At 50.6% G+C, this 24,960-nt stretch overlaps 1 protein-coding gene across 6 annotated transcripts in view; it reads left to right on the top strand.

Moving 5' to 3' along the window:
• SLC12A8 (solute carrier family 12 member 8) overlaps positions 1-24,960 on the top strand; it is a 68,362-nt gene that overhangs the window by 13,034 nt on the left and 30,368 nt on the right. For 2 of the 6 annotated variants that reach the window (XM_041124103.1, XM_041124102.1), the window contains exons 3-6: positions 5,403-5,625; positions 6,378-6,524; positions 9,388-9,579; positions 13,189-13,420. In XM_041124103.1, coding sequence (XP_040980037.1) covers positions 5,557-5,625; positions 6,378-6,524; positions 9,388-9,579; positions 13,189-13,420 — 640 coding nt within the window. In that variant the 5' untranslated portion in view covers positions 5,403-5,556. Of the gene's footprint in view, positions 1-131; positions 598-752; positions 808-1,618; positions 1,812-5,402; positions 5,626-6,377; positions 6,525-9,387; positions 9,580-9,824; positions 10,079-13,188; positions 13,421-24,960 lie in introns of those variants that run through there. The other 4 variants (XM_030017130.2, XM_030017129.1, XM_030017131.1 and 1 more) reach the window with 4 other exon arrangements.

The following is a 24,960-nucleotide window of genomic DNA, read 5'->3' as shown; positions in this document are numbered from 1 at the left end:
CTTGTTTGCACTTCGCAGGGCATTGGAAAATCAAAGCGTGTTCGCTGGATTATACGGGTGTCTTTATCGAAAATTAAAATGGTCCTAACTCATTTTGGCTTACTTCATTTGGAAGTAAATGAAGCCAGTGAATGCTATTCAAGCTCTAAGGAAGGGTGTCTAGCTTTAGATTTGATGCTATTGAGACTATCCAAAATTCCTGCCGTTAATTCAGATGGAGCTTTGTCTATGCGGGGTCACAGGGTTTCTTGGCAGACCTGAAGAGGGAAGTTACGCTGAAGTGAGTTCGTATCGAAACCAGGTTGCAACCGCTCCTATGCGGAATCGGAGTCCCGTTTCCCTGTGGCTGGCAGCTTTCCCTCCTGCTGAAACCGAGCAGCCGTGAATTATTATTTTTTTTTTTTGTCAGACTCCTGAGAATTTCCGATTTAGTGGAAGTCTGCTCCTAAACCCTAATTAGTTGGGTTTCCTACGTTCAGCGACGCGCGTGCCGCCGATCGCTTTTGGCACCGCGACGTCTCAGCCCCTCCTGGAAGCGCTGGCCGGCGCGTTCCCCGAGTGGAAACGACCACGGAGCACGTAGATCGACCCGAGCAGGTGGGCGGCGGGGGGGGGTGCGCGGGTGTGTTCCCGCCGCCGAGGTGCGGCTCCCCGGCCCGGCCGCAGCGCCTCAGGGCGGGCGGCGGTGCCCGGGCAGACGTGGCAGCCGCCCGGGGCCGGCCCTGCGCGGGAGGCGGCGCCGCGGGAGAGCGGGCCGGGGGCGGCGGCCGGCCGGGAAGGAGGGAGGGAGGGCCCGGGCGCCGCCAGGTGAGTGGGGCCGGGGCGGCGGGGACCGCGGGGGGGCCCGCGCGGCTCAGCGGCCCCCTCCCGGCCCGCAACGGGGCCCAGCCGGGAGGGGGGGAACAGGGCTAAGCGCCGGCGGGGGTAAGGGAGGGGGGGGGGCAGGTGGCAGCTCGCTTTGCTTCGCTTCGGTTTTGCCGGCCGCTGCCTCCGGCTGGGGCGTCGCGGTAGCTCGCTCGGGGCGGGGGAGGGGAAGGTGGAGGGGCGGAAATGGAGGAAAGACAAGCGAAAAAAGAAAAATGAGGGGGGAAAAGGGGGGGGGGGGAGAGAAATTAAAAGAAAGGGGGAAAAAAAAGGGAAAGCAAAAAAAGGCGGGGGGGGGGAGGCAAAAGAAAAGTTACAAAAGGCAAAAAAAGGAAAGCAAAAGGAAAAAAAGAGGAAAGCAAAAGAGGCAAAAAAAGGAGAAAAAAAGAAAGGCAAAAAAAGGAGAAAAAGCAAATAAGAGGAAAAAAGGAAAGCAAAAAAAAAAGAAAAGCAAAAAAAGGAGAAAAAAGGAGAAAAAGCAAATAAGAGGAAAAAAGGAAAGCAAAAAAAAAGCAAAAAAAGGAGAAAAAAGCAAATAAGATGAAAAAAGGAAAGAAAAAAAGAAAATCAAAAAAGGCAAAAAAAGGAGAAAAAAGCAAATAAGAGAAAAGAGGAAAGCAATAAAAGAAAAGCAAAAAAGGCAAGAAAAGGAGAAAAAAGCAAATGAGAGAAAAAAGGAGAAAAAGCAAAAGAAAAAAGCAAAAAAGGCAAAAAAAAGGAGGAAAAAAAGAAAAGCAAAAAAGGAGGGAAAAAAGAAGCGCAAAAAAGGGCCAAAAAAAAAAGGGAAGAGCGAGCAGGTACTTGCAGCGTTTCCCGGGGAGGGGTGGGCACAGCCCCGGTGCGGCGGTGGGCCCCGTGGCCGGAGGCTCGGAGGTGTTGGCAGCGCCGCGGCCTCTGCAAAACCGAAGGAAGCCTTCTGACCGCACCGGGGAATTAAAGCTGCTGAGGTGAGCCCGGGCTTGTTTCCCATCTCTCGTGTTCCGCAGCGTTAGTTACGCCGCAGAGATACGCAGAAACAAAAAGAGTTGGGTAATTGTCCTGGCTGTTGCAGTAAATGAGTAACCGGGAATAACTGGGAATAACCGAGCGCTCCTATGCGTGGCGTTACCTTCGTTGCGCTGATGGCTGCTTTATTTCCCTTTAATTCCTGCCTTCCTCAGGGTCCCCTAAATTAGGTGTTTTTAAGAACTTGACCTGGAGAGGAGTTGAGGGGATTTATTAAAACTAAAGTGCGGTTGGCTGCTGGGTCCCTTGAGGGAGGGAGGCTTGGAAGTACCTTCTCTGGCAGGGATGGAGGCTTCGGAGGTCGTGGGACCACACGCAGTTGTGCTTGGGAAGGCGTTAACCTTTCCTCTTTAAAATCAGCCAGCAGTTGAGTAGCTCAGAGCAGCGATGCTTGGCTCAGAAATGGCTTTAAAGTGACAATCAATAAAATATTATTGCTTCGCAACGATGTGGAGGGCACAGAAATTTCATCTGTAGGAATCTGGTTTTGTAATTAAATATAGAAGCGTTGCAGGAAAAGGAGACGAGCCTTTGTAACGTTTCTGTGAGGAGGTTTGCTAATGCTCTTCTGCTCTCTCGAGTGCTAAATGGTATGGAAAGATTAAAACAACCATTCTTCTTTAATTTATAGACTGGTTAGTGGCTTTGGCAGAAACTTTAGGAAAAGCAATATCAATTAACTTTTGAGTTAGAGGTTCGCTTATATTAGAGGAAAACTGTGCCTGTTTGGGTTTTTTGGCAGACTGGTGTGTATAACAGAAAAAGCTTCCACTAGGTTGGTGACCTCCATGGATAATACCACCCAAAAACATCTCTGTGCTGTGCAGCAACTTAGAAACCACGCTGCGCTGGTAGCGTGCTGCACGGGACAAGAGGAAGGCTCCTGCCCCAAGGACTTTTCACTTTCAGACCCTAAATCGCAAAAGTAACGTGCACGTCGCGTGGATCGGGACGTGGCTGCGCGTACAGCGGCTGTCCTGGCATGTTTGTTCAGCTCTCGCTTCTGTGCCTTATACCCCCTCCTGTGTTTGCTTCGGTTACCTCGTAGGGCTGAATGGATCCATACGTTGAGGAGGGATGTAAACAGTTGCGGAATTGGGTAATAAGATATTGGGCGGTTGGAAACGCCGCAGAGGAGCCATAGCGGAGAGGCAATTTCCTGCGACTGCGGAGGAGAAAGCTCTTGAACCGGAGGGAGCGGGAGCAGGGCTGAGCGGAAAGGGCACGGGAGCACAGGGCTGGAGAGGGGTTTTAACACTGAGAAAAAGGAAGGAAATTGTGAGATAAGGGGGTTTAAATGTCTAGGAGGGTAACGTTTCCTGCGAGGTGAGCTCCAGGTCTGAAATCTGTGCGTGGAGCCCTTCTCTCTGTATTTTGCAAGTCTCAGATTGATAGTACGGGTTCATCAAACCTACCTGTGCTGTCGCACACCGGGCACGCTGAACGAGCGGCTTCAGCCACGCTGCGCTGCTGCAAGGGGTCGGGGCCACCTCCTTCTGGGCTCCCTTGGTGGAGCGGTTTAGGAGAGCCGGGGGCCGCAGGGCTGCAGCCTCCCTGTTCTTTCTACGTCCAGCTGGAACTGCTGTGAAAGGCAGGAGTTTGGATGGCCACAGGGAATCCTTTACTGAGTGAAATCTCTGGCGAGGAGGGGCTGCGTTGAGGAATCTTAGGAGAATATGACTATTCAGTTGTAATCTTGTTTCACGTCGTGTATTTTCTTCCTTTTTTTATTACAATGGCTATTTGCATAAAAACATGAGCTTTGTTTCGTCAGAGTTCATCTGCTCCTGCTGCTTTCGCCCCGCTTGAAGCCCCGATCTCCCAGTAACAGCGGCTATTTGTGATATTGTTAAGGGTTACTTGCTTCAAAAAAAGAGGAGGGAGCGGTGCGGAATCAATGAACTCTTATGGCTTTGGTGCTGCTTAACCGGCCACGTGGACAGGGTGAAGAAAATCCTCCTGTGCTGGCCATTGTACCCCAGCTGCAGGAGTCCTTCTGCGGCTGAAACACCGTAGTGGAGCAGCAGCAGCATTGGTTATTTATTTTCAGGTATTTAAAAGTAGAATAATAAAGACAGGATGGTGAAAGCGCCTATCTGGGAGCTGGGATTCCGACCCTGATGCAGAAATCTTGAGTGACCCAAAGTAGTTTCTGTACGTCTCTGACCCTGTGCAATAGGAAAAGCACATTTCTGTTGGTTGTCTTGTCTCCGTAGCTTGCAAGCTTGAGGATTCAGAGATTCCCACACTGCACCCATGATAAATTAGGTCTGTGGTCTCCGGTAAGGTGTCCAGCCATTGGTACAAGCCTTGCGTGATCATGGTTGGTTCTTGTAAGCATGTGAGCTCAACCGGCCAGGAAGCTGTCAGCCCCAGGAGAGCCAACGATCCAGAAAAACTGCCCTCTCCACATCCGTGGAGCATGTCTTGCTTCCCTCTGGCTGCAGCCCTCTTTGTCTTACCTAGGCACGGTGTAGCTGTGCTGAGGAATGGCCAGAAAGGCTCTGTTGGCAATTGGTGTGGGAGACCGTGGGTAACTGGTTGATGGCCATCACAAGACCATTTGGGCAAAGTTAAGGCTTGCAGCCAGCTGGAGGGAGGTGTGTAAAAGCAGCTTTCCACGATTAGAGGGAGAACTTCGTATAAAAACCACCCCAATGAGGAGAGGAACCAGCAATCTCGAGGCAGAGAAATGCTTGTGCTAGCTTTCCCCTTCTGTAAAGATGGGCTAAGTTATCCTTGAAATAAAGCCTGATGCTGCTTTCTTGGTACATACGTGGTGTTGAATTAAGCCTGACCCACTGCCGGAGTCTGCCTGTGGCAGGTACAAACCTGAAGTTGGGCCACTGCAGACAAGACAGCTGTACCTCCGAGGGCGGGTACGACCATGAAGAAAGGCTGCTGTACGTCGGTGCAGGGGATGTGGCTGAGAGCATCAGGAAGGCAGAGTGTGGGTCTGTGTTGGTGGACGGCTTCTGCTGCTCCAGTTCCATCGCTGCGTCATACTGGAAGAGGGGCAGAGCCGGGTAACGAGGTCATTTGTCAGGGGAGAGGTTACATCGGCAGGACTCTAGTCTGCAAAAGGTACAGCTGAAAGGCACGTGATCAAGGCTGTGAAGTGATTAGTAGTGCTGGGCAGTGAATAGTTCACGTGTCCTATGTCACCAGAGCACAGGGGCATGCAATGAAATTACCAGGCACCAGATTTAAAACCAATGAAAGGAAATACTTCTCCCAGACAGCACACAGTGAAGCTGTGGAGCTAGTGCTGCGGGATGTTGGGGACCCCAGGGGTGTGGATAGATTCGGTATAGGCCACCAAGGGCTGTTAAATGTAGGGCTGATGATAGAGCCTGTGCCACGGACAGGTCCTGGGAGGGTGCTGGGGCAGTACTGCTCTCTGCTTGCTGTGGTGTCACTCTGTGGTTCAGCATCTGCTATGAGTCGCTCTCGGCTCCGTCTAGGTAATAACCTTGTGCATCTGCAGACTCAGAAGGCAAGAGCAGTGTCTTCTATCTTTCCCGCTTTCGCAGTAAGTGCAATAAAATCATGAATCTTCTACAACGGGGGATCCAGCACCGCAGGAATTTGACCGAGGAGAATAGCTGACCTTCTGCTCGGATCAGCCTCGCCTGTTGTAGTGCTAGAGCTGCGCGTTGGGCAGGCAGAGGCGACACGAAGGATACGATGTTCAGCCTGAATGGTGCCAGAAGTGAAGGATATGTCCAAGAGCTGTTCCACGAGGAAGCACAGCAGGTATGTAGGAGAGTCATTTCCCTTCATAGCCCAAGTTTCCATCTCTGTGGTCTCCGCACCTCCTCCTGGTCACCTCTGTGGCAGGTAAACAGGGCTGAAGTAGCAAAACTGCCCTTCTTTTTGCTGCGTAAAGCTCAGGTGTATTATTTAAAAGGGAGAGAGGGGACTTGGTTTCCAGAAGGCAGGAGGGAGCAATTGCAACAAGAAAACTGCGGTTTCCCTGGAGTGTCAGGTCTCGGTTCCAGCAGCTCTGAAATTCACTGGTGCCCCGAGTACCAGAGTCCCGTGTCTCCTCTAGAAACGTGGTGTCCTGATCAGAGGTGACTGCGTGTGATGGGAAGACCATCTTAACCTACGCTGTCAGTCCCAGTTGGTCCAGCCTGGTTTGTCTTCTCATCTAAGAGACTTCTCCAGTGCACTGAGGACCCTGCTTGTCTTGGTGGTGTGCTTGGCAGGGACAGGAGGAGAAGCACAACATATAGCTGCAGGCTCTGTAAAGGACCCCTTGAATGGTGTTTTTGGTTTGTGTAACATCATCAAGGGGGTTAATTCGCTGAGGCTGAGTAGGATTCTGCTGCTGCTTATCCTACAAGAATATAAATAGGGTATTACAGGGAATGCTCTCTTGCAGCTAAGTGGTGTGTTAGCAGCTGCTGGTGGCCATCCCACTGTTGGTGGCTGGCTGTTGCACCACTTCTGCAGCCTGCCTGTAAAGCACAAGAGGTAAAACTGAAGGCTTTGCTTTCCTCTAGGTATCTCAAACACAGACCAAGCCCTGGTGGAAGATCCAGCTGTTTGTGTGGGAGCCGGTGCTTTTTGGAACGTGGGATGGCGTCTTCACCTCCTGCATGATCAACATTTTTGGAGTGGTTCTTTTCCTGAGGACGGGATGGCTTGTGGTGAGTGAGTGCTGACTTGGTTGAACGTGTGAACAGGCATTTTCCTCCTCAAGTCCTTATCTCGTATCTCTGTCACCACCCAGGTACTGTGGATTCTTTGCTGCTCGTTGTAGGCATTGCTTACATCCTCTGGTATTTTGTAGCATTTCAAAAAGTTCCACTAAAATGGAAAGCTGAAGCGGTCTTTGTAAGTGGTTTCCTATTTTAGCTTTGGGAAAGAAAAAGAAAAACCCAACAACCAACCTTGACAATGAGCAGGGACACCCTTGTGTTGTATTGTTGAGACAAAATAACCACTTTTCAGGTAAAATGTATTGCTGTAGTTACAGCTACTCGGCCATCTTCCCAACACCACTGAAGCAGGTCTCTTCCAAACGTGTCAGTGTTGGAGTCCTCAGTCAGGTGAAATTGTCATCGCTGCCAAAGGGACTTCCACTTGTGGATCCAGAATAGTATCTTACTGAGGGTCAGAGCCTGGAAGAGTGTCTCTGCTCCCCTCCTGATGCAAAACATTGTATTGTCCCTCAAAATTTCCCCTTAGAAGAAGGAAAGCTCCCCCAGGGACGGGTGGAATTTGAGCTTCGGGCAGAGTTCGTGTCACAGGCACGAATTCGTGTCACAGGCACGGTGGACATCTTCCAAAAGGAGCAAGAAGACACTTGCACTCTGTATTGAAAATTACTTCACTGGAGGCTTTGAGGGGAGCTGCAGTCATCGTGGTGGAGAGGTCGGGATGATTTTCCTAGCTCCCTTTTCCTCCTGATCTTATTTCCTCCACGTCTCCTTTGAAAGCAAGTTACTGCTGGAGCAAACACAAATAAAAATAAAGCCAGTAAATAAAAGAAAAACTGAACCAGCTGGAAGCTAGCATAAAAGGGAAGGGAGGAGAAGTCAGGGTTGGCAGAGAGCTCCCCTGGCAGAGGACAGTCATATGTCGAGCCGTTCGCAGAGTCAGGCTTTTGCTATAAATTTCCAGAGCCGGGTCTGGTAAAGCTTTGCAATTCCAGGGGACCCTAATCTTGCCAAAATGCTCAACAACTATTATAACACTGCACTAACCCCTTCCAGCACGCATGCATAAATAGGCATCAGTGTTTAATGGGGGCTTTTTCTTCCCACTTTCTCTGCTTGCTATTGTTGCTGTGAGTCCAGCCTTCCTCCCTGGTCTTTGTGTTAACCCTTTCTTCCGTGGGAACCATTGGACTGCCCATTAACTAGCTGCTGCCATAGCCTGCTGCCACCAGCAGATTCTGGAAAAGCCCAAGGCTACGTGTATGTTTGCGTATGTGTGCTATTTTATTTGTTTCTAACTGAAGCGTGTCGTGTTTATTAACCCTTTTAACCTCAGGTAAGCTGTTGAAGAAAAAAAGTCCAATTGTCCTTCTAAAGAAGGAGTATCAGGTTGTAGTGGGCTGTGGTGCTGACCCAGCCAGCAGCTGCACTTATAGCAAACCTTGGCTCCGTTCCCTACTGACCAGATAAAACCCCTGTCAAAGGCAGCAGGATGCTGAACCAAAATAGGATTTTATGATGATAGCAACATCCTGGATATGTTTCTGTTGTTTCACAAAAAAAAGAGAAAAGAAAAAAAATCTGGGATTTCAACCAACCCCAAAGCTGAGAAGCAGTCTTTTAGTGCTGGTGATAAACAAACCCTCATCAAGGCTAGTATGACCTCAAAAATGAACGTTGCTGGAGCAAGGTTGGAAAGGAGGGATGCGGACATGGCCTGTAATATGAGTAAAGACAGGGGAAGGGAAGGCAGACGTTAACGAAGCGCTGGGCACTGGAGGAGATTTCTGATTGTACAGTTGGAATCACTGTGCACCGGGCTGAGCGATTTGTCAGCAGGGGAAGGTGGGCTGGAGCACGAGGGAAAACTTTTGACCCTGGAAAATAAATTACAGCCGTGTGTGAGAGGGTTGGGAGGTTCCCGAGCTCAGAAGAGGTGCTTGAATGCTTTTGGAGGTACTAAGCGCCTTCTCTTTCTGAAAATCCAACCTAAATGGCAAACTGAACCCTCAAAAATAAGGGTGATGCTGGTCCTTGAAGCCGCTAACAGGGACCTGCAGCTGGGTTTGTTCAGAGGCTTTTGCTCCTCACCCCCAGCCAGACCATGGCTGATGCAGCAGCTCCTCCCGGAGTCCTCCCTCCGACCCGAGCTGGAAGGGGGTTGTTTTTTCAGCGGGGCTGAATCCTCTGCACAAAACTCCACCGAGCACAGGGAGGGCGAAAGCTGCCTGCCACTCGGTGTACGTCCTGCAGATAAGGCCCAGCACGCGCTGGTTTATGAGAGTGTTATTTATCTTCCACGCCGTGTTGCCTTTGGGGTTTTGTTCTTTGGTATCTCATTGTTTGGGAGGATCAGAGCTTTTAAAGGTAAATGTTCTGAAAAATTAAAATGTGAGCTTGATGCTGTTAATAAATCAGCTGTCACAAATCCCAGAGGTTCAATTTTGAAACTACTTTTTCTTATGAAAGTGTTTTCTTTTTTTTTTTTTTTAAGCGCGTCATTCTAAAACATACAAATAGGCGGTGATCCCCTGCCCTTGGTGGCTGAATCATTGTTTGTCCTCGTTCTTTTTAAACCAGAGGAAAAAAATCAGTGATTCATGCAAAGGTCTGCCCAGCCCCAGGACGAGGCAGGTCTTCTTCAGCGGGACGTTAATAGGATCTGTAAATTTGGCAATCAGTTACGTTAATTAGATAAGTAGGGTGTGTGGGTTTTTTCTTTTAATCTGTGATGACTCCAGTTTCATTGATCACTAGTGACGAGGAGCAGATAGGTTCTTTTTCTGTCTCGACATCTTCATGGTGTAGGTTGATCTTTATTTAGGTGTGTGGTTTTTTTTTTTCATTCCAGGGAAACACTGGCATTGTAATGGGCATGTTTCTGGTGTCCTTTGTCATCCTGGTTGCCCTGGTGACAGTCTTATCTGGAATTGGGGTGTGTGAGAAGTGCAACATCGGAAGTGGAGGAGTCTACTCCATGATTTCTACTGTCCTTGGAGGTCAAGTAGGGGGGACCGTTGGCCTCCTTTATATTTTTGGCCAGGTAATTAAAAAAAAAAAAAAAAGTTATTTAAAGAAAATATAGAAACTTTGCAATGCAGATATTAATCTTGTGCTTTCCCGCCGCAGGAAGTAATGCTCCAAGTAAAATCCGCGCAATGCTCCAGTGTGCTGGACAGCATGGGAGAGCAGCACGGGGAGCATTCAGCCCCACTCTGCTCCCCAAGAGCAAGCCCGTGCATGGCAATACACCGCCTGGCACGGGTCACAACGGTGCGGGAACTGGGTGTCTGAACAAGCAAACCGTGCAGGACATGCCCTCCCATCCCAAATTACCCCCATTGCCGGGACATGCCCTTGCCGGCGAGAGACTTGACTTAAACCAAAGCGGGAGAAGCCAGGGTGGCCACCTAAAGCACAGCGAGCGGCTGTGGGCTGGCAGGTCGGCCTTGGCGTGCTCCCTGCGCCCTTAGGGACCGGGCAAGCCTTGGCTGCTTCTCTGCGGGAGCCAGCAGAAGTGGAGCTGGTGTGGGAGGAGGACGGTAAGAGCCACAGCTAATTGTCTTCTTGAGATCTAAAAGTCACAGTTCTGGATTTTCTGAAAGGCCCTAAGGAGCTGTCGTGGTGGTGAAGCACCGAAATACACAAGTAATAAACATAAAGAATGGAAAGTAATCTCTTAAACCTGCAGTAACTTAACCCCCTCCCCCCATAAAGATGTTATGAACAGTATAAAATGTGGCGAGCAGAGAAGCATTTTTACTGAGGTTTGTTTTTAACTGACTGGCTTGCAGCAGTCTCCAAAAACCCTTAAAAAACCCCAAACCAAAAATAGTCCCCTCTTCTCCTTTCACTCCAGATTAAAAGCAAGTGTCCATAAAATACAAACTGAACACAGTTACAAGCCAAGATATGGAAACGGGCCACACATGAGAATCCTTCCTGTCATATTTTCCACTCTTGCTCTCCGAGCGGACCCCGTCTGGGAAAGCAATCAGGTTGCAGGCTGTCCTGAGGGCTGTAAAAGCTGGGCTGCGGCAGCCCCGGCCCCTGCCGCTGCCGAGGCATCCCGTGCACACGGGGGGCTGCGGGGTGGGAGCTGGCAGCTCGCTGAGGAGCGCTTTGCCTGCTCCCGAAAGCTGATGCCTTTCCCTTCTCTTTGGCCGTGCTTTCTGCCCGACGTGCTTTGCAACAGCTGCGGGCTGCTCCCCCGCTAAAAGATGCTCACGGAGCGCTGTAGCCTCTGTCACGAGGCGAGTCTGGCCAGAAATGGGGGTATTCCCTGTTCCCTGGTCTGACTGGGGCAAGTGGGGAACGACTGACCACGTGCTGCTGATGCCTTTGGAGATGAGAGGTGGCTCACTGCCCTGGGCTGCTGCAGAGATGGGCTCCTGCTGCATCAGCCAAGGTGAGTGGTGGCCAAGGTGGGCTTTGCTGTCCTCTTGGCATGCTCCAGAGGAGAGGCTTAATCAGACTGCCCTAAAAGATGCAGCACACGTCTACTAGGTCCTACGGAGACCGACGCGTGTTTAGTCACCACAGGTCTAACCATGAGGCTGGGGTTTGGTGCTTTTCTCTGCAGTCTCCTTTCCTGGAGCGGTTTGCAGTAAGACCTGCTTGGGCAAGCAGAGGTTTTCCAGGGTCCAGCCCTAAAATCCCAAAAGCAAAGGTAGTGGCAGCTCTTGTCTGGGTGTTGAAAGTCAATTACGTTCCTCGCCCAGCAAAGGGTTTGTTTTACAAAGGCTCGTAAGGGACTGGTTTCTGCAAATTTCAGCCTAGAACTCAGCTCTGATTTCGAGATGGGTAGTTCATGAGAAGCCAGCCTGTGTCACAGTGCCGCAGGGGCCCCGGCCATTGCTGTGTGCGGAGCAGCGGGGGGTTTGTGGGCACCCAGCTCTTCCATTCTGCTGGTGATGCTCATGGGCCGTCAGAGGAAAGGCTTCAAGGAGGCTTGCGGTGCTGAGACTGTCAGAGGCTCGCTCCGCTCTGCTCCCTTCAGAGTGTCCTTGCACATTGCCGTCCTTGGTGTGAAAGGAAAGAAAACTTAATTAGTTAAGAAAACGTAACTTCTTCAAAAACTGTTGTTGGTCAGGTATAGGGAGTTGGGGTTAGGTGATACTGCTTTCTGTCTACAGGGCTTTTCCTCACGTGAGAGGCAAGAACTGCACCTGGTTTTAATATGTTTATTGGACTGAGATTCTGTTTGGGGTTTTTTTGGCTTCAGGGGTTTTTTTGGCTTCAGGTCTCAAGTGGAGTTTTTGTGGGTGCCCCAAGTGGAGCTGTGCTGGCACAGGGTGTTATCCTCTGCTAGCTCAGGAGGGACTTGTTTTCCGGAGAAAGCACCCCTGTAAGACGTGTGCGGTCCACTCAGTGGTAGTGTAGGCCATGCTAAACACGAGTAAACAAGAATACATCCACTTATTTGGGGACTACCTTGCAGAGTCTGAGACTTCTCTGATGGACACATTCACGGTGGGGCTGCCAGCGAGAATGAGAGACTTTCAGGGTGTAGTTCACCCGGTCTGTGCTAGGTGTCTGCCTATGATGGAAGTGAATCCTTCTCCAGGATCTCCAAGTTGTAGGTGCCCAAGTTTGAACAGGTGAATCCCGTGCACCGTGCTTGCCGAAAACCGTGCGTGAACCCGCAGCTCCTGGGTGTGGGTCAGGTTGCCAACACCCTCAGTGGAGCGGTGCTGGGTCGGTCCAAGGGGCATCTGCAGCAAAGGAGGGGTCTGCTCTGACTCTTGCTGGCTTGGGTGGGTGTTTTCTCCCTTCCAGTCGTGTGGGAGCTGTGCTGCCCATCCCTCGTCCGTGGACGGGGATAGTGGATATGGTCGCTGGACCGGCATGCAGCTGTGCCCCGACCTGGTTTGCCAGGGATGCCGTGCACTGGAAGGGGGTTGTTGCTGAAATGTCAGTGAGTGGGAACCTCTGGAGGGAAATAAATGTCCTGGTATTTAGGATTGCTGCCCTGCAGTGGTGTTTGAGGCCTGAAGCTGTGCTGCAGATGTCCCGTCCTGCAGACTCGCAGCCATCCAGGGCAGAGCACGTGTCCTGCCCTGCAGCAAGACAAACAAGCAGCTTTCCCGGGAGCTCGGGGGGCATGGCTTGCACAATGCGCTGTCCTCAAAAGTGCAGGCTCCGTTCCAGCAGCGAGATGGGGAGCCAGTGAAACATCAGACTTTACATCCAAACTAAACACAAAGATAAAAATAACCCCTGGGAGGCAATGAAGGGGGAAGCAAACTGCCGTTCTTCAGGCAGGTGTTGAGCTGGGACCATTTCCTTCGGAGAAACAGAAGAAGGGAAGAAACTTGGAGGTTGACTCATCCTTTTCTCCCTCAGAGAAGCCAGCGTGGTTTCTCCTGGAGCATTAGTGGAGGGTAAATTTTAAAGCCAGTGGAAAGTTGCTGGGCTGCTGGCCCTAGCGCCCAGCCTTCTCTGTTTACCCGGACAGTAGGTATGCTGCCCTGGCAGTGTGCTGTCTTATAGCAATAAGGTTCAGTCCCTGTAGGCCAGAGTAACATTAAAGATTGTATTGTGACAGCAAACGTCTGTCTGTCTGAACAGAGAGCCACCCGGCCTGGCATGGGGGCTGTGCGTGGGGACCCCTTGTTCTCCCACGGGGCGCTCACTGAGCTCTGTCCTTCAGTGTGTTGCAGGTGCCATGTACATCACTGGCTTTGCGGAGTCCATCGCAGATGTCCTGAGCCTCAGCAACATCTGGGCAGTGCGCGGGATCTCCCTGGCTGTCCTGCTGGGCCTGCTGGGGATCAACCTGGCGGGGGTGAAGTGGATCATCAGGCTCCAGCTCCTGCTGCTCTTCCTACTGGCCGTCTCGACGTTGGACTTTGTCATCGGGTCCTTCACACACCTTGATCCAGGTAAAACTGGGGGTTCATCACATTGGGGTCAGGAGGCACTAATCCGCTGGGGTTTTCTCCTTAGGTGTCTTTGTGAAGTTACACATCTGGGCAGAGAGAGACTTCAGTGCTTCCAGATGTGTCCCCTGTCCTTTGGTACCAAACTTTTAGAGGCAACCTGTAATTTTGTAAGGAGTAAGTATTTCCAGAGTGTGACTGAAGATGTCTTATTAATTTAGGTGTGTAACCTCAGGAATTGAGCTCTCAATGTGTGCGCTTGTTATACTTGTATTGCACTTGGAAGTTTTCTAACAACAGAGAGTGGCTACATTTGCAGTCACTCTTTGTAGCCTTCTGCTGTCTAACTCCGCGTTAAGCATTGTGGCTACGAAAATGGAGGATTGTGACTTTGCGTTGAGGAGATCTTCTATCCAAAGACCCCCGAGGTCACTTAGACCCTGGCTGTGGTGAGCTGTGCCACGAGTGCTGACCCCAGGCTGCACACCGGTGCGTTTGCTGCCCAGGACCATGTTGGGGAGCCAAGGAAGGAGCTGGGCGGGCTGGGGCAGGTGACTGCTGGGGTTTCAAGGAGCCGTGGGTGCAAGTCTCCCCCGTTAACCTTCCCCAGCCTGACTTCAGCCTGCACCAGCAGCTCCAGCTTGGGCAAGGTGGAGGTTCGGGGCTCCCACCTGCAGCCCTGCTTGCGCCCCGAGTCCTCTTCCCCTCCCTCCATCCTCATCCCCAAGAGGTGTTTGCAGGGAAACACATCTCAGGATGCGGGGAGTTGCGGTGAAAGGGGTCCACGAGTGCTGCAGCGGCCACTCCAGCAATAACAAAGTGTAATTAACTGAGTAAACAGAAGGTGTCACCTTTTTCTTGGATTCCCCTGTGTCCAGCAGCACCTTAGGGGGTTGCAAGCGGCCTGCTAAAGTCGGTTTCAAGGAAAGATCTTCAGTTTTGATTTACAGTTGGGATTCAGCCGCCGAGCTGGGAGGCGGGAGGTGAGTCACGTAGGTGTTCGTCGGGCTGATGGCTGGTGGCACAGCTGTCTTTTCGTGCTGTGGTGTTATTTTGTGCTGCCGGTACGGTGTGCAAGGACGGTGGGGTGGGGACAGAAGCTGCTGCACCAGCAGCTGTTCCTTCTCACAGAGAGCCTTGTGGAAAGGTGTTTGCATTTTATATTTAGCGTGTAAGAAATGCCCCAAATGAAAGCCAGCAAAAGTCTCAGCAGGTACTTGGAAATGAGAATGAAGCGAGGACGGTTGTGCTCGGTGTGGCGTGTTTTGCAGAGAAGGCAACTGACTTGCTTCAAACAGCTGCGTTTCATAGGAAGTTGTTTTCTAAAGGAAGCGGGGGGTTTGCGTTTTGGCTGTGCTCAGAGGAGACCTTTAATGCGGACCTAGAGACCTTTCTAACAGTAGAGAGAAAACAAATACTTGGGGTGAGACCTGATGGTAGGAAAGTGAACATGGGACCAGGAGGAGAGAATTAGAGGAATACAAACGTCAGCAGGAAACATGCCCAAGTTGAGGTCAACGTAGTCGTCTTTGATTTCCTCCACTGCCGAGCACTATGTCATTTTCTTCTGACAGAAAATAGAGAAAGGAAGGGAAATGAGGCGGTTGAGCATTGCAGATGCTGCAGTTTAGCCGTGGCTGGCTAAAGAGAGGAGGGTTTCCAGTGCATGGAAGAACATCGGGCTGATGGTGGCCGGATCCAAGCCCCAAACGCCAGTACCCCAGACTGGTGCTGCCTGTATGATGGGACCTGCGGCCGTAAGGCTGCCTGGAGAGAGCTGTGGGTTTCTCTGCTTTTACAGACCGCTTCCGTGTGAGAGAACTGTTTCGAGCCAGGCTGAATGGTTGGTTCCTCCCAAGTCCTGCATTTCCCCAGAAGGCCTCTGAGTGGTGTGTCAGCACCAACGGTGAGCGCTGGGCTTCAAGAAGCCTCCTCACTCTGTCTTGCGTGCTTTCTGCAGGGCATGGATGGATGCTTGTCTCTTGGGTGCGATTGCACCCGTCAGCAAAGCATCCCTCCTGCAAGGAGGCTGCGCTTGTCCGTGCAGGTGTGGCTGAAGCTCCGTCCTCTTGAGTTGGCTGATGGCGATGGCAGGGTGCGGTGCATCTGAGCCCAGCACCTGGGGAAGCATTTGAGACCCCTTTGGGGTGGGCAGTCAACTCGATCAGCTCTCCGCAGCCTTCATGTGCGTGCGGCTCTTTTGGGTTTGGTTCTTCGGCTGCAGCGGTGACCGAGATGCGAAGGGTAGCGTGCAGGGAGAGGTAATTTTTGAGGATGGACCTGTGAGCTGAAAAGATTTCAGCTGACATCTTGTCTGGGTTGCTTCCTTGTTTTCTGACAGGTTTATGGGGTTTCAGTTCACAGCCTCAGGTCTCGGTCTCCGAACCTGTAAAATGGGCCTCATGCAGTCATCCTGCCTTTCCTGCTCCTGCCGTGGCAGCCTTTTCCCTCACTTAACATTTCCAAGTGCTGCGCACATACCAAAGGAGTGCGCATCTGCCAAGCAGCAGTTATTTGGATTTAAATAATCTCCAGGAATGCCTGTCCATCTTGAAGGTCTTAAACGGCTGCCTTTGTGTGGTTGCGCTGGGTGGAGTCCCCTGCTCTTCTCCCCATTCCCTCAGCTCACACCCAGGCACACACCAAATCGGATATTGTCCAAGCACTCACTCCCTTCCTGTGGTTTGCCTTTATTTTTAGTCTGAGGACGGAGCGTGTTTACACAAAAGGGGGCTTCTCAGCAGGGCTTCCCACTGCTTTTTCTCCTTTTCTTTTTTTTTTTTTCCCCCCCTCTCTATTGCTGTGGCTCGCTCCCGCTCTGAGAGCCGGCCGGGCTCCTGCAGCCCGGAGCTGGGGCTGGAGGATCCGAGCGTCCCCAGCACACAGGGATTGCTCTGGGTCGCTTGTCCAGATACTGCCGACCCCGCTGAGACTGCAGGCAGGCCTGCCTGCTCCCTGCCAGGCTGCGGCGTCCCAATGCCTGGCCTTGAGGGCTTTTGCTCCTTTCCGCAGGCTGCCTGCGGGGCGGGGTGGGACTGGCTGATTTTTTGGAGTCAATCCTAAATCCTCCTCTTGGCTCCGGCTGGCGCTTCCCCTGGGGACGGGTCACGGTCCCAGGCTGGGATCGTGGCCAGGCGTGGGTAGCGAGGAGAGGGGCTCCCTGTGCCGTCTGGAAACCAGCCTCATTGAGCTGTCTCTGGCCACTCACCTTAAAATTCAGTCCCACCTCCAGAAACGGAGTCCCCCGTGGTCCTTCCTTGGGACGGAAAACATCCGTATTCTTTTTCTCCCTAAGCACAGTTTACTGTTTTTACCAAACCTAACGCAGGTGAATTGAAATCAGGCAGCGCTTGATTTCTCAACCCATAACCAAGACCCAGCACTTGCTACACAATTGCATAGTAGCAATGCAGGGGATTTTTTGGCTTGTGTACATTTGCATTTTAATTCTGGAGGTCTATACCTCAAAGTCACCCTAAGTTGTTCTGGGGGGAGCGGTGAACGTAAAGGAGAGGATGCTCCTCTCCGTGACCAGCTCCTCAGAACAGTATGTGAAACTTTTTGGCCTCTTCACGTCCCAAACACTAGAGTCACGGAAAAAGAAGATAAGCCTGCCGTTAATGCCCACTCTTTTATTTTCCTAGCATATCTCTGCTAATTTTTGTGTAGGGTGACTCCCAAATACTCCCTTTCAATTAGGCGCCTGCTTTCCTGTTTTGGCAGTGGCTCTCAGGTGCCCTGTTAATGCAGAGCGGCTGCGGGAGTGCATGGCGGGGGCGGTTATTGGGGGGAGGGCTGGTGTTAATTTGGTTGCGCTTTGTTGCGGAGATGAAAGGAATCGCAACCCAAGCAAAAGGGGCCCGACTACAGCCTCTTAAATGCCTGGGGAAAAAAAAAAAAAAAAAAAAAATTGTTGGGAAGTCACTAATTGAGACCCCTTGGGCTAGGACCCCCCACCCAGTCCTGGAGCAGACGGTACCCCATGGCTGGGGCATGTGTGGAGCCTGGCTGCCTGGGGCTGAGCCCCTCTCCTGCCGGCTGGGAACCCTGGGTAGGTCATTTCTCAGGGACACAGGGAGGTTTGGAAGGCGTGTTGCTGTCAGGGTGCTTCTGCTTGGGATTATTTTCCAGGCAAACCACATCCTTCATATAACCCGCTTGGGTTTTAGCTTCCCAAAGTTGCTCTCACAGAGCCCAGAAAAGTCATTTATCATCTTTGCTTCTTCCTCCGAGGGTGAGTCATTTGGAGGATTCACCCCACTGCAGGCCTTCTGGGTACCACTGGTGAGGAGCTGTGGGAGGTGAGCTTCACCTAGGGCTGCTCCAGCAGACAGGGAACCTGCAATTGTTAAAGTGATTTATGTATATAAACACTCTGGTGTTGTAAAGATCCCTCAAATGGTGCCTCAGGGGCTTTGATGGATTGAATTAATTAAATATATTCCCACATATTTAACATGAAAGTAATCAAAGCGTCCTAATCAGGGGCTTTTGCTTGGCTCTGGGTTGTTTTATTTTATTTCTGGGCATGAGGGGTGTGCCCCAATTTCATAAGAGAGGGTGCAGGAAGGATGTGTGTGTCAGAAGATGATCTGCAGCTAATCCCAGAGGCTTTATCCAGGCTGATTGCTGACTTCCTGGCCTGAGACACATCTGGAAACTGGCATCAAATTCCAAGTAGAAATCACTGAGCGAGCGGCAGCAGAAAAAAAATCCCACTTTGCTACCGAACAAGGTAGACACCGTGGTGAATAAAAGCAGGAGGTTGCTAATACGCTCTTTATTTATTAAAAAACATGGGATTGCTTTCCCCAGGTTTTTCCAATTATAGCGCATTGAATGGCCCTGACATCACTCTTGAGCTGGGGCCAGCCTATTCAACAGTCTGGCGAAGACATTTATTAACTGGTTACCTGCCAATTGTCTGGGCTAGGAGCTGCGGGACAGATGTGTTTTGAAAAGTGATAACATTGTTAGGGGCCTTATTTAGATAGTGAGAGGAAAGCTACACCACTCTGTCCAGGCTCTCTGAAGTAGGTATTTAAAGCAGTTTATTTAAAAAAAAAAAAAAAAAAAAAAAAAGAATGAAAAAAAATTAGGTTGAGATGTAACGTTGCTGCGTGGTTCCACTCTGGCGTCCTGTTTGTAGGTAGGCTTTCATGGTGTTTCCTCGCTGGAGATCACCCAGCAGTAGGACTTTGTTGAGGAGCAGCGGTCTCGCCTGCCGGCGGATGCTCGGGGTGCCGGTACAGCTGCTGCTCGCCGGGCGCCGGGGCTGGCATCCCTGTGCCCCCGCTCCGCCGAGGCCAGGCGGGATTTCTGAGCCCATTGCCCTGAAGCATCTCGCAGGAGGTGGGTAAGGAGGAGGGGAGGAGAACTCAGGGTCTGCGGGTCCCTGCCCTCCTGCACCCGATGGGATGCGCTGGGGATGCCACGTGCATCTAAACCGCTCTTAAAAATTTCCAGTGATGGATCCTCTGCTGCATCCCTGGGGACCCTGCTCTAGCCGCAGCTGTCTCAGGCTAACCCCCCCTTCCTGCATCCGAAACGCCCTGCTTTGGGTCTGTCGAGGGCTTGGGGACCCGCTGATGTCCCTCCTTTCTGCATTAAACCACCTTGCTTGGAAGACCTCTTGTGCTTCTCTTCAGTCTTCTCTTCTCCAGGCTGCGCCATCCGAGCGGCCACGTGGGGCATGGGAGCGAGCTGCCCTTTGCCGTGTGCTGCCGAGGAGGAGGAGGGTCCTGGCCTCATTTGACACCCTAAAACGTGCCACTGCACGGTGCCATCAGGGCCAGGCTGGCCCGGGTCCATCCCTGGAGCAGGAGAGGGTTTGCTGAGGTTGTTACAGGTTTAAACTTGCTTAAGAGGTAATACTGCTCCTGGTTAATACAGGAGATTTTGTACACTGTTGATTTAACCTTTAATTTCTTTGCTGTTTCGCTGCGAGGCAATGCTAAGCTCGTCTTCCTAGAGCTTGTAAATAAATCCTGAAATACCTCGGCTGGCTTTGTCCTCCGCTAGATGCTGCCTTCACGTGGGCTTTCCCCACCAGCTCCCCCCATAAAACCTCCCGTGCAGAATCTCTGTTCAGCAGCAACTTGTTTAATGGTAGAGACCTAATAAAACTGACTGGCTTGAGGAAGGTGTATATCATCCCATAATCTCTCCATCTCTCCCCGTTGCTGTGTTTAAATGGGACAGCTTTATTTAATTGCATTGACTTTTTTCTTTTTTTTTGGTGCCACTACATAATTGTTTTCAAATGATTGAGATATTTTACCTCCTCTTTTTTCATTCCCCTAGTGTTTAATTCCAGTCACAGTTCAGCTGAGCCCTGAATCAGCTTTCCTTATTTAGGGATTTAATTTATGAAGATAATTTCTAGATATTAGATTCTTTCTCCAGCCGCTTCACTTCTAGTTTGCATTCCTCTCCTAGGCTAAAGAGAAAATTGTGTGGGACATGGGTCCTTATCTACTGCTTATCATCTTCTTTGGTGGCTTGTGTAACAGTTTTTGGCCTTTTTTGGCTGTAGGTAAGAGATTTTAGCCTGGTTGTACCTTCACTGGCCTGGATGATGGCCTTGTTCTCGCTGGTTTTCTTTTCTGCTCAAAGGAAAAATGCATTCATTGAAAAATGTGATTTTGGTAGGGAAAATGCATTCTCTGATTTAAACTGAATTCAATTAATAGTTTCAAACAAACAAAAAAAATCCTTTTAGCGGGCAACATCTTGCTCAACCTTTCCAAAATCAAACACTGTTTTATTTCCAGTTTGATTTGCAGTCTGAAACTAGACTTGAAGCTGTAGGTGTGTGTGTTGTATAGAGGATAATGAAAGCCTTCCAAAAATAAAATCAAACTATCATTTTGGACACAGAATCAAAACATCAACAAACAGAATAGTTCTCTTTTGAAATACCTTTGCCATCTGTGTAACATATGCATAACTTGGAAGTACACGATGCTCTAGCCATGAGTATGGCAGAAGACTGTAGACCACGGCAGAAGACTCTGTAGACCATGGCAGGGTCTGGTGGATTATGTTACATTTTGGTTAACTGCTTTCTTTTGAAAGATGGGGAGTTGATCGGCATGGATTGGGCTTTGTCCCAAGCAATACACAGAGTAGCTCCGAGTTAGAAAGGAGGTCATTCCAACGAATCCAAAGGATGTGTGTCATCGCCGCTGCCGCTCAACTGCTATTCATTTTCCTCCAATTGTTGTGCCTTGACTCAGCCTAAATTCTGATTTCTCAAGGCTGGGCTTTTTCATCAGAGAAGTTCTGCGGAGCCTCCCACAATCAAGGACTCTGGGCATGACTTCCAAGAAATACCACTCTATAATTAATAATAATATCCCATTGATGCAAACTATTTTCCTAGAAAAAGGATGAAGCAAGGGATGCTTTACTTCTCGTCCTCTTTGTAATGAATAAAACAATTTCTGCTGGCTGGTTTGAATACTGCTGAACAAGCCAGGTAGCGGATACCACATCAAAAAATAAAATAGTAATAGAAGGATTTTATACATTATGGCAAGTCTGGTGCTTAGCATTAAATAATATAAAACATCAGTGGACTTTATAAAGTTGAAATAACCATGTTAAAATCTCTTCTTTTTTTCTCCTAACTAAAATTTCAGATTTTCCACCTGCAGAAAATATCCATTTTTTGGCTTTTTTGCAAAAAATAATTAAAACCCACCAACATGTAGAGACAGAATAAATGCTAAACAGCTCTAGTAGCTACTTAGCTACTTCCACATGCGCATTCCTGACTTTTCCTTTATTTAAGCAATGCTGAGGCACTGGGCTTTCACAATGAGGAGCTGCTCGTGTGGGCGCGTTTGGGCTCCGTATGTGCTCTTGTGTACACCGGTGGTTTTCCACTTCATCCTCCCGAGAAGCCGAGGTGGAGATAAAGCAGGCGCATGGGGAGCTGGGCAGAAATTAGTGTTTCCTCCCACCCAGCCCGGTCCCACCGGAGACGTGATGTGGCTGGGGAGAGCTGAGGGGGAGCGTAGGCTGCTTCACGATCTGAGAGAGCTGACAGCATCCTGCAAATCAAAATTACCCCATTAGCTAAGTACAAATGTCGGAGACAGATTTAAGCAGCTCCCTTTGTTTATTCTGCCTTTTGTGCTATTTTTAGCTGTTGGCCAGCACCCATTATTGCAGGTCCATTGGCTTTAGGGAGAGGAAGATGCTCGTGACCTGATGGCTCTCGTGGCCGGGGTGCTCCATGAGGAGATCGGGGATGGAGTGTGAGTGCATTTACCAGGGGTGCATTTACCAGAGGGGGAGGATGGGAATACTTGAGTTTGTCCTGTATGCAAAGGACTGATGCTCCCCGAGCAGGTTTTTTGCAGGTTTCCTTAAACAGATCACCCCCCAGTGCTTCTGCTTGAGGCTTTCTTGGTCGCTCAAAGGTTTTCAGTGCACAAATCCCATGTTTCCCTGTGCCTCCCGTAACACGGCAGACTGTTGCACCGGCCGATGTTAAACCTCTTTCCAAGAGCATCCCGTGCAGGCCGGGCTGCAGGGCGTGCTGCCGAAACCCCGAGCAACTTGAGAAGAGGTCACCTGCTGCGTCCGGAGACTTTGGAGAAGAGCGAGACAAGTGAGTGCTTCCCCTCGACAGCGCTGTCAGTCTCCACGCTCGCTAATTTGTCTGCTCAACTGAGAAATATTTATGCACGGGGGTGATTCATCGCCCTGCAGCAAGGTTGCAGGCAGCTGTTGGCGTGATGCCTGTCTCTGTGCCGGTGCTCGAAGCGTGACCAAAATACCCCGTTTTCATCCCCAGTGGTGGTGGCCAGGACAGACAGGTGTGTGGGAGGTCGGTTTTCGGGAGAGGGTTAATGGTGGGATCCCTCGGAGCCCGTGGAGGCAGGAAGCTGTATTGTGTGTTGACTTTAAACAGGAGGTTTGGGAGATCAGCTCTGGAGCAGAAAACAGGGACTCAGGAGGAACAAACACTCGCTGCTTCAGAAGGGCGGTGATTTCCTTTTGGGTAAACACGTCATTAATCTCAGGGAGCACATTCTTTTCCATCAAAAGATAAGGAATTTGAGTTGCCTTTCTCAGGGCTTGGCCTTTTTAGATTGTTTTAACTGTGGGTTTCGCTCCTTCAATTACAGACTTTACATAATCTCTCATTTTGGGTTTGCCGGGCTTATTATGGGTGCAGAGAAAGTCTTGGGCAAGGGAACTCCTTTCCTTCTCTCTTTAAAATTGCTCTGATCCTTCTCCCCCCACCCCCTTTTGCTGAATTTTTTTTTTTTTTTCACTAAAACCTGCCTATTTTTTGCTATTTGCAGCTCTGATGAATTTGAAACAAGTGTCCTGTTTGTCATAATTTATGAAACCATCTCCCTAGTGCTAATGATAAAACAGGAGCTTATTTGCTCACCAGAAGTGGAAAAATAGCAATGGGCTCCTATCCCTGCCCTGGGCTGCTTCTTGCTGCTCAGCTTTGGTTTGTCATTTTTGCTGTGGCCAGCGAGGCGCGGGGAGGTGCTGGCTATGGCACCCAGCGCTTAATTTTCCGCTGGCACCATCCTGCCACGTGGGGAGACAGCAGCGGCAGAACCGCTGCTTTCGCTCCCACTGCCTGTGGCTCGGGGTCTGTGATCGCTCTGAGCTCTTTTCACGGTAAATGTGTTTAAATGGGATTTAGGGATGAAATTACAGAGGGAATTTAGTCCCTTCCCTTTCTTACCTCCTCTTCTTCCCAGTACTTTGTGCCTAGGGCTGTCGGCGGCAGCAGCATGGGTTGGGGTGGGGTAGAGCAGGAGCTGGGGAGCTCCCGCATCCCCCGTCTCTCAGTGCCCTGGCAGCTTGAGCAGATGCTCTGCAGTCTTTCTGCACTGATCTGTCAGTGCGGCCACGTGCTGTTGTGTTAACTGCGTAATAGCTGCGTTTTTATCACTGCATAATCATTGACCTGCATGTATTCAACATAAAAATGCCTCTCTGTTTTTGCCTTCGCCTGTTTTAAGACTCCCAAAGCAGAAATACTGAGGCTGTGGGAGCTGTCAGCAGGTAGGACGTGGCCCTGAGGACTGAGACAAACCCAAGGCATGACGTCATTTGTGACATACGGAGGGTGACTCTGCAAGGACAGGTATCAGAAGTCTTGTGTTTGCTCTTCTCCATCTGGCCTGGGCTGCATATGCCCCATTTCCAGCTACGGAGCTGTGCTGCTGCCCACAAGTCCAGCATGGAGCAGATGTGCTCCTGGCTCCTACGAAGCGTGCACTGATCCACGCTGACTCACATGGCACGCACGTTGCACTGGGGCTGCAGAAAAGGGCAGCCTGGGTTTGGTGAATGTGGTCCCTTGGGTAGATGAGTCCAGAGGTAGCTGTCAGGAGACAGGGGCATCGATCTCTTCAGTCCGTCCCATCCTCCTCCAGCTCTGCTCCCCTGCAGCTCTTCTCTTTTCCTTCTGTTTCTTCCCAGTATTCAAGCCAAAACTGATATATCCAAAGGTGCAGCAGGAGGTGCGCTGGAAGATGTTAAAACATTTTTGTATCCCTGTACGAGTTCAGCAAAGGTCATGTTTATTCTCTGTACCTGCCAGCGGAGCTCTGCCTGTTAATGCGCTCTGCTTTCACGACTCACCAGTTCCCTCTTAGAGGACTGGGACTTTCTGGTAAAAATCTGCTCATGCATCTCAAAGGCTGAGTGTCAGCCCACAGCAAGTTGAGCAGTGAGCTTGTAACACAGAAAAAACACCATGCTGTCCTCTGCCACCTCCAGTGCTGTTTCCCTTTTGCTTTCCCCCAACCTTTCCACATTTTTCTCATACATCTCTGCCTCCACCTGCCCTGTCCCAGGCTGGCAGCAGGAGGGCAACGCCTGGGAGTAGTGGTGATAGTGTTGGACTTGGCCTGGGAAAAAATACTGGGAGGACCTCGGGAGCTGGAGCTGGGCAGTTGCAAAGGCACGGCTGCAGAAGCGGCCTGGCCTTGGAAGAGCGTTGGAAATGTGATTGTTAATGTCCGTGTGAAACAAGCCCAAACACAGGAAGCCGAGCGTGTGCACAGAGGGATGCGGAGGGATGGGGCTTGTGACTGCACCGCTTTGATTGATTTATGTTTTATTCTGTTGGGAAAGGTGAATCAAGTGTTATTCGTGACCCTGGTGCCCTCTTCATGCCTCTTTGATGATGCCAATCCGCTGGAGAGGTGCACCGTTTTCAGTGACCTTCCTTGGGTGTGCTGTATGGTGCTGCTGCGCTATGGTTGCGGTCAGCTGGACCCACGTCGTTCTCCAGCACATGCGAGTACCCCCTTTGCTGGGGAAGCCCAGAGCCATCTGGAGCGTGGCTGCATCGGCGCAGAGCATCGTTCAGGGCTGTTGTGTCAGAGGATCCTGTGCTGCTTGTTGCCTCAAATTAAATTTCAGCATTTGCGAAGTGGGGGGGGGGAACACAAAGATAAAAAGACCGTGGGGTTTGGATGACATTCGTGGCTTTGCATCCATCTCTTCACATCCACAGTTTCAATGTGAATGGTTAATCCTGTGTATCTGCAATT

Source organism: Aquila chrysaetos, chromosome 6 (genome assembly GCF_900496995.4).
Source record: "Aquila chrysaetos chrysaetos chromosome 6, bAquChr1.4, whole genome shotgun sequence".
Lineage (NCBI taxonomy): Eukaryota > Metazoa > Chordata > Aves > Accipitriformes > Accipitridae > Aquila > Aquila chrysaetos.
This window is presented reverse-complemented; position numbering and strand designations above follow the sequence as displayed.